The sequence below is a fragment of the Sceloporus occidentalis genome, unplaced genomic scaffold (assembly GCF_023333645.1).
Source record: "Sceloporus occidentalis isolate IW3139 unplaced genomic scaffold, rSceOcc1.0.p SCAF_1, whole genome shotgun sequence".
In the NCBI taxonomy this organism is placed as follows: domain Eukaryota; kingdom Metazoa; phylum Chordata; class Lepidosauria; order Squamata; family Phrynosomatidae; genus Sceloporus; species Sceloporus occidentalis.
The window spans coordinates 276,184,286-276,201,177 of NW_028316981.1; the positions used below are offsets into that span (position 1 = coordinate 276,184,286).

The window sequence follows — 16,892 nt, forward strand, 5'->3', positions numbered from 1 at the left end:
CTTTCCCTCAACTGTTCTCTTCAGCCCAAACTGCTGCCTAGCTGAAACAGTCCTTCCCATAGAAAGAAAATATTTATACTTAAAATGGTATTCCTCCCCTGTTCAATAATTCCCACAGCCACAGAAGCCTCAGTGTCCTTTCAGGAAAAGTAAAAGCCTATTAGTAATGCCTTCTCTGCCCGGTCCATAATCACCTTGGCCAAACAAGTGTTAACCTCCCCGACAAAAGCAAAACCCTCTCCTTCCCAGTCTGTTTGAATTAAAGAATAAACTTCTGCTATTTTGATCCTTTTAAATTCCTGTATAGCCAGAACCATCAATTCAATGCATGGTTGAACGAGTGGACCACACATCGCATATATAGATTCTGAGTATAATTTAGCATGGTTGAAAGAGTGAGTTGTCAAAAAATGAGTTGTCGACAAGTGGGTAGATGCCTATACAGTGTTCTCATCCTGGAAATTTCATAGCCAGATATATGCAGAAATAGTTTGCTGTGCCTTATTTGATACTGTATATTGTGCTTAAAGGAAGGACAGAAATTGGAGTCTTTCACTTATAGGGATATCTTTAGTTTTTGGCAGTTGATTTCCCCTATCTTGAAGTTGTTTTATAGTGTAAATCCACAAAAACTGGTTCCCTCAGCCTGGCTTCAGTGTGGGAGTTGGGGGTGAAGTTCAGCATCTAGCCCTAGTTTCATTTCATTGCTGTGACACAAGCTTATTGTGTAAGGCTCTGTGCTTTCCATTCAGCTGCTTAGTCTTGCAAGTAGAAAGCTAAAGATACACAGACAGAATGAGAAAAAAATGGAAAGAAGCCTTAAGTCTGCAATTGTTATCAACTACCGGTTGGATGTCCTTGGCTCAGCATTGGAAAATGTACAGATGCATCCATTTCTAACTACAGGAACCAAGAAAGATGTAGAAGCTAGAAACAGCTGTTAGGACAAGTCAGAGTATTAGTTTACATATGTGTAGAAGAAGGGCAATGAACTTAATTTGGTTGAAGAGAGAGGCAGTAGGAAAAGCAGTACCCAGTTGCCAGCTAATGTTGAGATGGATATATTTCTTGTAATAAATAAGGAACCCCTTTGTTCTAAATAAAAAACAAACAGCAAATATAATTAGGTCTTGCAAAGAGGAAAAAGGAAGCATTCTCCACAAATGCACTACAATGGAACACAGTTAAGGATCTCATCCTAGAGTTATTGCAGTCCAAACACCCACTGGAGTGAGTAGGAATATTGAAAGTGCAAAGAATAAAGAATAGGCACAATTTCTTGTTGCCTTGGAAAGAGCTGGCAACACTACCTCTGTGTATTCCTTGTTTAAGAAAATCCAATAAAATTCATGGGATTAACATAAATTGATAGATGACTTGAAGGCACACATGTGGCACTGCTGCTGCAAAACTGTCTCTCCACCTCTCATTTATTGACCATTCTTGACCATTCTTTATTGGCCATTCTTGTATTTTTAAATTCAGTGTATCCTACATCTTGCCTTTTTTGTCAAAATGGCAGTCTGGGATGCTAATAATAATAACAAAATATATTTTAAAAAAACAGATTTTTATTTAACTTAACATAAGAACACATTGAAACAGAAGTAAAAGTATAAGCATAAAAGAAATAGCAGCTATTAACCTGTCAGATCCCTTCAGCAACAAGCCACCTTGCATTCTTAGTAAATACAAAAAAGTCTTTCTCTACCAGCAGAAGGACAGAAGAGGCAGAGCTAATAGCCTTTCTTGGTAAGGAGCTCTCAAGTCTAGGAGAGGCTATGAAGAAGGCCATTCTCATGTTCTCATAAGTGTGTCTAGTAGTGGTAGGGCCCAGGGAAAGGACGTTGCCAAAAATAGCACTGATTGAAAAACTCATTATATTACTTGCAAGCTGGACAATTAAAACTTGGCCTATGTTGCAAGGAATACTGCAGTCTTTCAGAAGCCTAGTTCCAATTCACATAGTGCTATATGGGTAATTATCTATAAAGCAAGGGTTCTAAAACTTGGGCTTCCAGAGGTAAGATGATGGAAGAAATCTAGATACAGTTGGACTTCAGCTCCCAAAAGTCTCAACCCATATCATTGAGGGTCAGGGATTCTGGGAGTTATAGAAGATTTTTATATCTGGCATAAAGGTAGCTCAAATGTTGCTGAAACCTCCTGAAAAGGTGGAGGAAGGGCATGTGTATGAACACCAGATGCGCTTCCTTAATCATCATTAAAACGTGGCTCCCTCTATCATCCCTGAATCGTTGCAAGGGGAGCATTCATAGGAAATCCACTCCCACGAATGATTCAGGGATGCAAAGGAGGGAGCCACGTTTCCATGATGATTAAGGGAGTGCGACTGGCATTCAGACATGCGCCCTTCCTCCACCTTTTCAGGACGTTTCAGCAATGTTTGAGCCATCTTTATGCCAGGTATGAAAATCTTCGTAGTCCAGCTGCATTGGGGACTCTCAATTTAGAACCACTGCTGGAAAAGAACTTGTAAAACATCCTCAAAAAAGAAGACACAAAAGACTTCAGCAGTCATGAAAAGGAATACCAGTGATTGCAGTAACTACAGGACTATAGCATTAATTTTCTATGCAAGCAAAATCAAAATCCTTCAATACAGACTCCAATAACATATGGAGGGAAAAATCCCAGAGGTGAGAGTGAGGTTCAGGAAAGGAAGAAGCACTAGGGACCACATTGTACACATACAATGGATAATGGAGCACACCAAGGAAATCCAAAAGAAATTCAGCATGTACTTTATAGACTATAGAAAAGACTTTTACTGCATCAGTCATAAAAAACAATGAACAATCTCGAAGACATGGGAGTCCCACTACATTTCATAGTCCTGATGAGAAATACAGTATGTACCTAGATCAAGATGACAATGTTAGAATAGAATATGGAGAAACAGAATGGTTCCCAATTGGCAAAGGGGTCAGGCAAGGCTGCATATTATCACCCTACTTGTTCAACCTGTATGCAGAAAATATCATACAAATAGCAGGTTTAGACTTAGAAGAAAGAGGAACGAAGATGAAGGAACATCAGCAATCTAAGATATGCAGATGACACCAAGAGCAGCAATGAAAGAACTAGACAAGATCCTAAAGTGGAAAGATATACAGCTGAGCACTAAAGTTCAAATTGTCCAAGCCATTATATTCCCATCACTATGAGGATTATCACATGAGGACTTAACTGTGAGTGAATCGCCAGGGAAAGGTTAGGGAAGCATGTGTGTGTGTAACTCTGAAATGCTTCCCCTGCATGATGGAATCATTAGGCTCCCTCTAGGGCAGTGGTTCCCAACCTGTGGGTCGGGACCCCTTTGGGGGTCGAATGACCCTTTCATGGGGGTTGCCTAAGACCATTGGAAAACATCTATTTAATTACAGTTATGAAGTAGCAAGGAAAATAATTTCATGGATTTGGGTCACCACAACATGAGGAACTGTATTAAAGGGTTGCGGCATTAGGAAGGTTGGGAACCACTGCTCTAGGGTTACTGAATCGTTCAGGGAGAGTGATTTTCCTATCAACACTAATTTTCCATTGATAGGAAAATCACTCTCCCTGAACAATTCAGTAATGCTATAGGGAGCCTGATGATTCCGTCACACTGGGGAAGCACACACATGCACTTCCTTAATCTTTTCATGGTGATTCACTCATGGTAAGTCCTCGTGTGATAATCCTCTTTGTACAGATGTGAGAACTGGACAGTGAAGAAAGCAGATAAAAAGAAAATCAACTCATTTGGGATGTGGTGCTAAAGTAGAGTACTGAGGATACCATGGACAGCCAAAAAGGCAAACGGGTGCTAGAAAATATAAAGCCTGAAAGACCTGTAGAAGCCAAGATAATTCCAGGCTGCATCAATGGGAGTGTAGTATCTACATCAATAGAGGTAATAGTGCCATTCTATTCTGCTTTGGCCAGACCTTAACTGGGATATTGTGTCCAGTTCTGGGTGCTGCAGTTCTGGAGGGATACTGACAAGCTGGATCATGTCCAGGGGAATTATCAAAATAGTAAAAGGTCTGGAAACCATTTCCTATGAGGTGCAGCATGGTATGTTTACATATGTTTAGCCTTGGGATATGAAGCAGTGGCAGGATCAAAATTCAAAATTACCTGAATAGACTAGAAAGCTGGGCCAAAGCTAACAAGATGAAATTCAACATGGAGAAATGTAAGGTACTGCACTTAGGGTGGAAAAATGAAATGCACAGATATAGGATGGTGTACACCTGACTGAACGAAATTACATGCAAAAGGGATCTGGGAGTCCAAGTAGACCACAAGCTGAACATGAGTCAAAGCAATTTTAGGCTGCATCAATAAAAGTATAGTGTCTAGATCAAGAGAAGTAATAGTGCCACTGTATTCTGCTTTGGTCAGATCCCACTTGGAATATTGTGTCCAGTTCTGGGCACCATAATGTCAAAAAGGTCATTGAGAAACTGGAGTGTGTCCAAAGGAGGGCGACTAAATGGTGAAGAGTCTGGAAACCATGTCCTATGAGGAACGACTTAGGGAGCTGGGGATGTTTAGCCGGGAGAAGAGAAGGTTAAGAGGTGATATGATAGCCCTGTTTAAATATTTGAAGGGATGTCATATTGAGGAGGGAACAAGCTTGTTTTCTACTGCTCCAGAGAACAGGACCTGGAATAATGGATGCAAGCTACAGGAAAAGAGATTCCACCTCAACATTAGGAGGAACTTCCTGACAGTAAGGGCTGTCCGACAGTGGAACCAACTCCCTCAGAGAGTGGTGGAGTCTCCTTCTTTGGAAGTCTTTAAGCAGAGGCTGGATGGTCATCTGTTGGGGATGCTTTGATTGAGAGTTCCTGCATGGCAGGGGGTTGGACTCGATGGCCCTTGTGGTCTTTTCCAGCTCTATGATTCTATGACTCAAAATATAGGGAATGATATTCCTATGGTAAGAACTTTCTTACAATAATAGCTGGTAGACAGTGGAATGCTCTGCCTTGGAGTGGGGTGGAGTTTCCTTCTTTGAGGTTTTTTTTTTTTTTTTTTTAAACAGAGGCTGGATGACCATCTGTGTATTCCTGCATGGCAGGGGATTGGACTGGATGGTCCTTGTAGTCTCTTCCGATTCTATGATTCTGTGATCAGAGGTTGTAAATTGTTGCTTTTGGGCCATGTTTTTTAAACTTTATACTTCCAGTGTACCCTTCCAGATTGACTTATCTGTAAAGAAATGTTGGAACAATGGAAGTTACCTTGTGCATAGTTTATCCATTTGGCTTATTCTGAGCAGCAGCAGTTCTGTAGGGTCCTGGGCACAGGTCTTGATTGCTTCTTGTTTGCTATGAAATTCTGTTAATAGAGAGCTTTTACATTCAGAATATGCTTCCTTTCTGTGACAAGTTTAACTTCCATTTATTAAAGATTTTTCATCACCTTTTGTAGTGGGCTCGATCTTGTATCCTGCTCTTGAGTAGGAGAAGGGACCTCTGAATTCTATCAGCTGCCTCTATCTACTAATTTATTCCATGATCTAGGGGCTATACGAACAGCCCTTCAGGTGGATTGGGGCTGCGGCAACTGCATGTCGTGGTCCCGATCTGGCCTTCCAAAGGTGCAAAAAGGAGCCACCAAAAGTGGCGTCTTTTTGTGCCCTCAAAAGGGCTCCTTAGCCACAGCAGCGTGACTATATGGTGTTCCTCCTGCACTGCCTCATCTGAACACAGTGCTGGAGGTGCACCATGACACCGTGCACCGTCTGGAGTTGCACATGGCATCAGGGTGCCCTGGAGGGACAGAGTCAGGCATGTGTTATCAGGACGCTATGCCCTGACTCTGCCTCCAGGCCGGCCTTTCAGGCTGGTCTGGACAGGGCCTTAATGGGAAGTTACCGAGGGCTTTAATTTACACCTTTCTCCACCTCTAACTCTGCAGAGACTTCTCCTTCCCATGAGAATCCTACACACACGCACACACACGCACACACACATGAATAGAGAGTGGAAAAGAAGAGATCTTTTAAGAAAAGCTTTTGTTCTAAATAACCCTAATGTAACTAACTTATCTTCTACTCATGATGCCAATGGTGTTCTGAGTCTGCGGATGTTCATGGAAAGCTGGGAGTCTGGACCTCTTTATCTAGGCTACAACCAAGCTTCCCTGGGGCAAGCAGCACCTCCTCTACCTTTCCATCAGTCCCAAAATTCTCTCTTGCATGTTATGTTTTATAACCTTTCATTTTTGGAAGCATCGCAGAGCTTTCACACTTGTCACAAACTGATCATCCCCGTTAGACAATTGTCTTGATATCTCTGTTGCTCCTCTATGATGCTGATCCTAACAAATGTAACTTGAATCATATCATTTACACTTTGTTTACTGGTGGAGAGACCATATCCCTCAACTATGTTGCTGAGATAATAGGAGAGCTCATTAGCACACCTTACCTGGAGAAGAAATTAGCAAAACTCACAAAAATCAATTGAGAAAGCCAGGATTTTATTGCCACTGTAACTGGGCACAGCATGTACACCCAAAAGCAAAGGCAGCAATAATGAACTTTCTAACTCAGGTCTTATTTCATGTTCAATACATTTTACTTTAACTTGCATTTGAACTGTTTTTTCCCCTATGTCAGTTTCTACTTGTGTAAATTATTTTGTCATGAGCAGTATCACTAACTATGCTGCATTATGTAAACTGACCTGCCTCATACATGTTGAAAATATTGTAGATTAATGAGAAGGGAGTGAGAAGAAGCAGAATAGATTTTTCATTCTGGGCTCTTCCATGTGTAAAGAAGTGTGAGTTTTTGCAATTTAGCTCCTTGTGTTATGCCAGGTTTCCCCCATTGTTATCACTTCTGATTCACTTGTTCTATTCTGCTTTGGTGCTGTTCAAAACAATTTCTTGGTTCTACATTAGGGCTCTTCCAAAGGAATTTGAAAAACACACCCAATCACAAAAACGAGAACCAGGAAATGGTTTGCTGAGGTCATCCTATGGTTTCAACAGCAGATTTTTTCTTTTTATGTTTTAATTTATTTTTAGACTAATATACTACAAAATGCCATTTCACTGATGCACTATAAAACTATAGCTTTAAAAAAAGTAAAAAAGAAAAGAGAAGAGGAGAGAACATATTGTTTTGATTTGACTGAGAATTCAAAAGAAACCAGCTTAAGAGTGTGAATAAAATGTTTCAGCTGCCACCAAGAATTGCCTAAAATAGTCAGTGACAACAGAAATACTATTTGGACTTTTTAAATTATTAAAAAAATGGAGAATTGGAGTAACAAATACCACAACCTCTTGATACATTTTTTGCATTTAGTGTGCTTTGGTTTGTGATTGGTCACTGAAAAATATACATGAGCTTAATTTGTAAGTCTGATTCCTGATTTACATCACTCTAAGGAAGTCTGATTGTGTGTGTAGAAATGGGTTTATTGCAAAGAATAAGTGTTGCCTTATTCTGTTTGGAGCGTGGGAGAGGTAACATACAGAACTGTAGAGGGGAAGCCAAAAATTGCCTCTTTCCTTATTCTGCTTATGGCATTCTCCACTGGATCAGAAAACTTTTGTCAGCAAAGGAACAAGAATGCAAGCTATATGCAAACCATACAAAAATTGCTGTAACTATTACACATTAGTATATGTTACAATATGTCTTATATCTAGGCCGCAAATGGAAGAGTTTACTGAACAGCGGGTTTTTCCTATCACAGTTAGGCACTCTGTGTCCCGGCCTATCAGGTTGCCAAAAGAGATTTTTATTTTTGCACCTGCTCTGTCTTGGTGGAATACTGTTGTTGCGCCTGCACGCACACATACACACACCTGTAAAAATATGTGGTTGACTTCTAATGTATTCTTGTGTAATTTATATTTTATTGTAGAATCTAAACACAAAGAAACACTTCTCCATCTCACCATGGGATTGGGATTGGTTAAATTATCCCAGTTCCTGTACTTCCAGCCAGGTGGGGCAGTTGCAGTCACATTACCTAATGAAGATGGATTGACACCACTGGACCTGGCATTACAGAATAGACATTTAAGACTCGTTGAAATTTTCTCCAAGTAAGTGCATGAAACTTGAATGTTGAGATACAATTTCACAAGCTTCTTTGATTTGGATAGCTCTATCAGTTTCTCCAGATTATCCCATCATAGGTGTCTAAAGTAAAATTACCACATAGAAGCACTTTTACTTCATTATCCTAAAAAAAGCATACTCTCATGATTTGCTTACAGCTTATTATAATTGTAAATACATATTTAGACTACTTTGGAGTTGATTATTTAAGTGTGAAAGCTCTCCTTCTCCAAGGTCTCAGGATAGATCACAATAGTATGCAAGTATAAACACAGAGATAGGGGGCAACAGTTATGCTTAGTCTACAACAGACAAGAAGATATGCCACTAAATATGGTGCATCACATGAGCAACTGGTGAGAGAAATTAAAAATTGAGCATAGCCCCAAAACAAAATTGTTTAGTTTCATGCTTTTTTACAGAAAATCTACCATTTTTATGGGGAATTGAACTCTAAGATGTGGAGCTATGTTTAGGATTTTGTAAGCATTGCATCTTTGTAAGCATCTGATTAAATTGATAAAAGTTCACAAAACAACAAAAATTGTAATAAATTAATTTTTCTTTAAAGTGCTATAGATCTTTTGCTTATTTTGCTGTGACAGACTAGCACTGTTTTTATCATCTTGTCTTGCTTGGCTGTTTCTTCCTCTGCAGTAATCACACTCTATTGACAACTCAGTTATTAGCCACCTTTTCCTCTCTTCTTACCTGGTGTGCTTTCTTGCCAGATCTTAACTGTTTACAGAAAGCATTGCAACAGAATAGCCTTGAAGGCACTCAGGGGTTTGTCTCCTGCTGAGTATCTGATATTCATGTAGTACGTATATACTTATTAGGCTTGTCACCTATATGCCTTTGTCCTTAATTGCTAAGTCAGGGACACAGTCTGGAAGGAAAGGAGGAAAAGTAAAAAAAGAAGATAATTTAAGTTGGTTCTCCCCATTTTGTCTGCATCACTCTAGCTTTGCATAACATGCAGTTTTTCAAAAAAATCTGTTCAGGCTCTTATTTGCATGAGAAAATGACTCAGCTCTGTTATCACACGTATTGTTATGAATGTATCACTTCTTTGGAACATTTCAAACAATGCAGCACTTCCCTGAGACTGTCTGTTTTCTGCATCTGTATGCTAATAAATCTTTTGGTTTATGTTTATTGCTGTATAAGCTCCTGATTAAATTGGCTACATTGAAAAAACAAACAATAGTGAAAAAACATAAGTAAATCAGTTTTGAAGATGCCATAAGAATCTTTTCTCCTTTTATACTGAAACCAAAGCATGCCTATTTCTTTGAAAACTGCCATTAGGGCAAACCCCCATTCTTCTTCTTATTTTATTCTGGAAGAATTTTCCACATTACTAGGCAAAAATAGTCTGGAAAAAAGTTTATCTTGGATTTTCCATGCTATTTTGGCCTGAGATCTTTGCAGTGGGTCGTTTAAAGTTTAAAATGATGGATCTCAGAGAGAGTCAAGATTTGTGTGTATTTCCATTTTATGGTTCCTATACTCTGCAGTCTTAGTTTAATGACACAAGTATATTATTTCAGAAGGCAAGTTATTCATCCGTTTGAGATTTCTACAGTGGAGCTTGGTGAGAATGCTGTCTTACAATTTGCTCATTCAACAAGAACTCTTTCACTGACACTTAATCGTATGGCAGACCATTTGCTAGAATCTGACATTCAACTCTTCAGGAAATACTTCTGGGATACTGATTTTCCACACAAGGTAAGTGCCAAGTTACAATATAGAGAAGTGCTTTTTTCTTTTTCTTGCAAACATTTTTAAATTAAATTTTAACTTTATGAAAAGAACAATCAGGGCAATATACATATAACAAACAAGAATAAACTTGGTAATTCCTACCAACAACAGTAACACAACGAAGTAAACTGTGGATGCTACATTTCAAAGACAGAAAAGAAGAGAGGATAGAGATACTAAATATCTTCATTAGTTGCCTTAGAACATGATACTGTATTACTATGAATCCTCATGTATGATATCTTTCCAGAAACCTGAGTGGTGAATCAGTGGATTCAGACATCAAGTGCTGTTGTCAGCATAGTCTAGGAAGGGAACCAGTTCTCTTCATTTTTCAGAGCCTTCAACATGGCAATCAGTTTTTCTATTAACAGCGTTGCCACCATCTTGTAAACATTATTAACATTTTTTTTATTTGATATGAGTCCAAGGGCCATTTTCTAGCCCCAGAATCAGGGGTTTCCAGTAACCCCTCCAGCTGAAATAGGAAATAATTAGAAAGTTAAGACAAAATAACAGAAACAGCAGAACCAGGATGATAATATGCAGCCTTGCTTGACCTTCTTGCCAATTGGGAGCCATTCTGTTTCTCCATATTCTGTTCTAACAGTTGCCTCTTGTCTTAAGTACAGATTTCTCATCAGGACTAGCAGATGCATTGGCACTCCCATGTCTTTAAGAGTGTTCCATAGCTTTTTGTGATCTATAGTCTATAAAGCACATGCTGATTTTCTTTTGGAATTCCTTGGTATACTCCATTAGCCATTGTATGTTTGCTGTGTGATTTCTAGTGCCTCTGCCTTTCTACAATATATTGATCACCATAAGAACAGTATAAGAGCATTCATGTTTTTTCACTTAGTAGCCTTATAACAATCTCAGAAACAAAACCAAAGGTGATGTTCTGTCTGTTTCTATAGAGCTGTGGCTATTTTATATAGGCTGAATTTCCCATATCCAAACTGCTTGGGGCCATAAGTGTTTCGGATTTTGGATGTTTTCGCATTTTGGAATAGTTGCATGTAGTACATAATGAATATCTTGGAGATGGGATCAAAGTCTGACTATGAATATTTTGTATTCACCTTATACACATAGCCCAAAGATACTTTTATGCACAATATTTTAAATTTGTGTACATAGAACCATTAGAATACTAAGGTGTTACTATCTTAGTCATAATTTTGGATTTTGGAGTTCTTCGAAATTTGAATAAGGGAGACTCAAACTGTAGTATATTCATGTTGTACAATAGCTGGTGCCATTTTTTCACTTGTCTTCAGATACATAAGAAATGAGCAGGTAAGGAAATGGTTATGCCTTTCAGTAATACACCTGGAAAATTTTCCTCTTCCTGGTTCAGTTGTGTAGTTGAGAAGTGGTCAGTATGAAAACATGTCTATGTAGAATAAGTACTCTTTGTATTTTCATATTCTATGTAGAATAAGTACGCCTTGCATTTTCATATGCAAAATAAGCACTCTTTGCATTTTCATATTTATTTATATATATATAAACAAATTGTACAATAGATGCATATGTTTTTAGAGTCTCAGCATCTCTTCAAGAAAGCAGTTTTCATGCAGGGGTTCTGCATTATCTCTATGCTTAAAGTGAAGTATTTGGTCATTGAGAAATGGGGCGCAGGACGAGAGAGGCATTTTCCAGCAGGGCTGTTGTCATATTCTTATGAAGCTGTTGTGTGTTTTGGGAACAGAGTAGAAAGTGTTTGTGCAAATGTCATGTATGCACCTATGCTGCACCTCCACTGGTATCACTTAACATTTTTCAATTTCTTATATTTTCCGTGCTTCTTCTAGACGCCAAGGTGTTGTCCAATCCCTGGTCCCCTCTCCTTCTGCTTGTTGCCATTACTGCTTCTTTGGTGCCATAGTGACAAGGAATGTCAAAAATTAACAACTGTACTTTGTAGCTAGAGTAATTAAAAAAAAAAGGAAATAATAGGAAAAATTGCTTGCAACGTGGCACACAGTGGGAAAATTACCTGTAAATATACATGTACTAGAAGGAATGTATATGCAAATGTATACTAATTGTTATGTGGACGTTTTCAAAACAATCAGAAATAGGTGCAGAAATATGATGAAATAAAGACTTAAAGACAGGGAATGAAACGAACCAATTTGGACAGATTTATCCATTTCTAGCTGAACATGCTGAATATTTTGCTGTAATGAAAAGTTGATGACTTTGTAGGCAAAATAAAACAAAGCACTCTTCTTACTTCTGTAGCTTAACCAAACTCTTTGTGCAGCTTGAATATTTTAAGAAAGAAGAGTTGGACTCTGCTTGACCTACCAACATGGCTTCTGTAGTCTAGTTCAAGAGAATTAGTAGGAAATATCTGAAGGAGTTCATAGTACATAGAGTAAACAGGATGTCCTGTGCAGACAGCTGCCGAGTTTGTTCAGTATTTGGAAGAGATGCTTTAAATAGATGTTCCTGTGACTGTATAAGGCTAGAGTTGTGGCTAAAGATTAAACTAGCTCACGTGGAAAAGGTGCTAAGAACTGGGGAGTCTCTAATGTAGAATTAATTATCCCTATGGTGATTCAGTCCATGACTGTGAAAATGTTTTTATGTTGGGATTGGCAAGGAATGTACAGTAGCACTATATGGTCAGTCAAGGAGGCCACCAAAGAGATTTAGGGGAAGAATGCATGTGGAAGACACATTTGGAGACGGAAATCATCTGTAGGACTTTTTATATCAGTGTTAGATGCCACCAAGCCAATAGTTTTGTGTATTAAACAAATAGTATGTACATCAAACCACCAGAAAGCAAAGGTTTCACTATCTCAGTCACTCATGAAAAATGTTTTGGCTTTTGGAATATCTCAGATTTCAAAATTCTAGATAAGGAAGATTCAGCCTGTACTGTTTTGCCTGAATTGTCTTTGCAAGTGTTATGATCATGAACATCCCTTCCCACTATAAGATGCAGGCTTGATAATACATGTAGAGATACAGTTGAACCATGCCAATTCAACCCCCTCATCATTAATATAAAAAAATAAACAAAATCAAAGTGAACAATAATGAAATCAGTACATAAAAATACATACCATATAATCTGGAAAAAAAACCAGAATACAAAAGTGTTTATTCACAATACAGAAATCACTGCGCAGTCATAACCTAGATTGAAGACTACAGATAAAGTCCAGAACAGTCAGGTCTTAATATCCACATACCTGGGGAAACTGTATTTACCTATTGCCAGAAAGTTGGCATTGTCGGCACCTGAACAATGAGTGTTCTACAATTATGGGGTCACCACAGGGGAGGAACTTTACTGAATTCTCAATAACCTTTGCAGGCTTCTTTTGGTGGGGACACATAGAGAAGGGACTTTGATGCCAGCCTCAGGTTCCAGATGAATTTTTTGGTGGTCAGCAGGTTCTTGAGATACTGGAGTCCTGAACCTTATATAATTTTATCTTAAAATTATCATTTTGAGTACTGGATTTATAATTTGTATAGTATATGAGCCATGCAATAATACAGCAGGGTAATTATTTTTCTTTATTTTTCTTTTAAAGAATCTTAGTCCAATACAAGATGAGACACTTGGAGAAGTGCAGTTGACTTGCAGTTCTACAACTTCTGCAGCAGAAGGTAAAGGACTTCACTTAGAAACTGTTGTACATGCTCTGGTAACTTCGAGACTGGATTTCTGCAATGTACTCTACATGGGGCAACCCTTATACCAAACTCGGAAGCTGCAAATGGTACAGAATATGGCAGCCCGGCTGGTCACTGGCGTATCCAGGACCAGCCATATAACACCTGTGCTAAAAGATCTTCATTGGCTGCCCATCCGCTTCCGAGCTCAATATAAGGCGTTGGTTATTACCTATAAAGCCCTAAATGGCTTGGGCCCTGGATACCTAAAGGACCGCCTCTCCCCGTACATTCCGCCTCGCACCCTCAGAACATCTGGGCAGCAATTGCTGAAGGTGCCTGGGGCCAGGTTAGCTTCCACTTCGAGAAGGGCCTTTTCCACAGCTGCCCCAGCCCTTTGGAACACGCTGCCCACGGAGCTCCGCTCATCTACTACCCTGGCCCAATTTAGGAAGGACCTCAAAACCTTCCTATTCAAGCAGGCGTTCCCCGATTAAATATCCCGTGGGCCTCCCTCCTCTTCCGTGGCCATGAGGTTGGGCTAAGGGGCTGTTATTGTTGTTTTTAGATTGTTGTTGCTGTTGTGTATATGTTTTTAACCTTTGTATTCTGTTTGCACTTGTTGCATCATTGTAAGCCGCCTTGATCGTTTGGAAGGGCGGGATATAAATAAAGATTTTATTATTATTTATTTATTATTACTTATCATTGTGGGCTTTATCCACAAAACCATTGTGAAATGTGTGCATGTGCAAAATATATAGAACTAACTGTGCAGTCTGGTATGCCAACATTTCTCAACCAAATGTTAAGATAAGCTGAGTAGCCTACAGTGAGGCTATAAGTATTGTCTTTTAGTCTAGCCTGACTTGCCTGCAGTATTGCAATGTGTGTGGCTTTGGCTATGAGGGTTCTGGGGATGAGATGAGCATTGTGAATCATTTAAATTACTGAGTTTAAGCAAAAGCAATTATAAAATAACTTGTTAAAATAACTTCCATTGAAAATTAATATATCTGAAGCTGTTTGGTATTGACTGTCTTATGGGATTACTGTACTTCTGCACAGTACTAACAAAAATTAGCTGAAGTACCACTGCCACTGACTGACCCTGAGAGATGTTCTGTTGGTGTTATTACACCTCAGACATTTAGTCTGGCTCTTCAGCAAAATCCTGTCTGACATGGAAAAGTTTACCAACAACAATGTTGTTTTCAACAAAGACTCTTGCCTAAAAGGAGTATGCAGTCCCATCACCAGGAAAGGTAGTGCCTTGGTAGGAAACAATATTTTCATATGCCATAGTATTTCCACATATATGGATGTGAAAGTTGGACAGTGAAAAAAGCTGCCAGGAAGAGAATTCATTTGAAATGTGGTGGTGGAGGAGAGTTCTACAGAGAACATGTTCTGCTAAAATAACCAATAAATGAGTCTGAGAGCAAACCATTCCAGAGTTCTCCCTAGAAGCCAAAATGATATTATCGTACTTTGGATACATCATGTGACAACATGACTCATTGGAAAAGATGATAGTGCTTGGAAAAGTGAGAGGCAGTAGGAGAAGAGGGAGACCACATTAGTTCAATCAAAGAAGCCATGTAGTGATTCCCAAATTCTGGTCCTTTGTGTTTTGGACTTCAACTCCCAGAAGCCTGATAGTTTGGCCAATGGTTAGGGATTCTGGGAGCCAAAGTCTAAAAACACCTGGAAGGCCAGAGTTGGGAATCACTCAGAGTCTGCCAGACCTAAATCATGCTGTTGATGACAGGGTAGCTTGGAGGCTTCTCATTCATGGGGGCACTATAAATCAAAGCTGACTTGATGGCAATTAACAACAACTAGGTGTTGAAGTATCCAGTCCTGCTGCCATGAGAAGAACATTTGATGGGATTTTGACACAGGGCCATCTAGGAATCACCTCCAAGTTCTGGAACTCCCTCTTAAGGAAAGCTTAACTGAGTCTTTTTTTCTGTTATTATTTTGTTGGCAGGCAAATTTAAATTAAAAAAATTCTGACAGGCCTTTTATATTTAAGCTAGGTTGGTGTTGAAGGTCTTTAAACTGGTTAGGGCTGTTGCTTCTTTGCTGGTGTGTTTTAATGGGGTTTTATTTTGTTTTTATATTATAAATGCATTTGTTGTATTTGAATGTTATTACTGTTAGTTGCTTTAAGTGCCATTTTTGTGTCGGACTGGCAGAATAGCAATTCAGTGAATAAGCATGTAAGTAAGTAAATAATACTTTTAAACAATCCTGGTAGAGGTGACCCACACAGGGCTTAATGGTATAGAAGTAATGTTGGGACTCCTTTCACTGTTCCCTTCATGAACCCTTGCCTGTTGGGTTGTGGTAACAGTGGTGTACACTAAAGGTAAGGCAGGGACATGGTTTGCATCATGAAAACCTAGGGCACATTCAGTAATGGCTGTTGGGTCCTATTTCAGTGTATGGCAATTTGCTTCATTTTCTACTCTGAATGTATAAATGCTTTGCAAGGTGCTGAACCTAATTTGGGGATAAGCTTTCTGCACCATGGATAGCTTTATTAAAGTTTGGGTTAGAACTTTGAGCAGATGCACTGCCCTCACTGATTTGAAAATCACTACTTTTCAATGGACAAATTGTCCAGTTGTCTACCCTTGCAGCCTTGGGTCCTCATACAAACAGTAAGTCTTATGCTCCTTTGTGGGACTACAGCACCCAGAATTTCCAAGCTCTGGATATGTCCTGCCCTGTCTTTCACCTGAAGATTTCATTAGGTCTTTGTGTGCCATTGTGATTTGTACCAGTCTCTGCATGGTGCAAATCAATGCAGTCCTACACAGAAGTCTTGAATAAACTATGAAGGGGAAGTTAGAATTATTTGTCCCCACAGTAATCTATCACAAATTCTTCTAAAATGCCAGAAGAGGGCAGAATTACACAGAAATTATTTCAGTGTCTCTCAGAATACTGAGGTTTTTGTATTTCTCAGTTTGATCAGAATCAGTTGTCTCAAAAGCAGGGATACAAAATCATTGCAATCTCAAACCTTAAATATGGCCTGATGAGTGTCCTGACATATTCTGTCAGCATAAACAGGTAATTCTAGAGGGTCTGTGACTCAGTTTTCCACCCTACAAGTCACTTTGTAGGCCTCTGAGCCTGTAAATAAGAAAAAAATGTCTACACTAAGGAAGAAAAAAAAATGAAGTGTACAGATATAGAATGAGGGACACCTGGCTTGACAACAGTACATGTGAAAGGATTCTAGGAGTCCTAGTAGATCATAAATTGAACATGTGCCAACAGTGTAATGCAGCAGCTAAAAAGCCAATGAGTTTCTAGGCTGCATCAATAGAAGTATAATGAAGGGAAGTAATAGTACCACTCA

At 39.1% G+C, this 16,892-nt stretch overlaps 1 protein-coding gene across 1 annotated transcript in view; it reads left to right on the plus strand.

Moving 5' to 3' along the window:
• ARHGEF28 (Rho guanine nucleotide exchange factor 28) overlaps positions 1–16,892 on the plus strand; it is a 207,083-nt gene that overhangs the window by 69,604 nt on the left and 120,587 nt on the right. Inside the window, exons 5-7 of the mRNA XM_089494184.1 lie at positions 7,902–8,085; positions 9,655–9,835; positions 13,435–13,510. Of these exons, the coding sequence (XP_089350310.1) occupies positions 7,902–8,085; positions 9,655–9,835; positions 13,435–13,510 (441 nt within the window). The remainder of the gene's footprint in view (positions 1–7,901; positions 8,086–9,654; positions 9,836–13,434; positions 13,511–16,892) is intronic.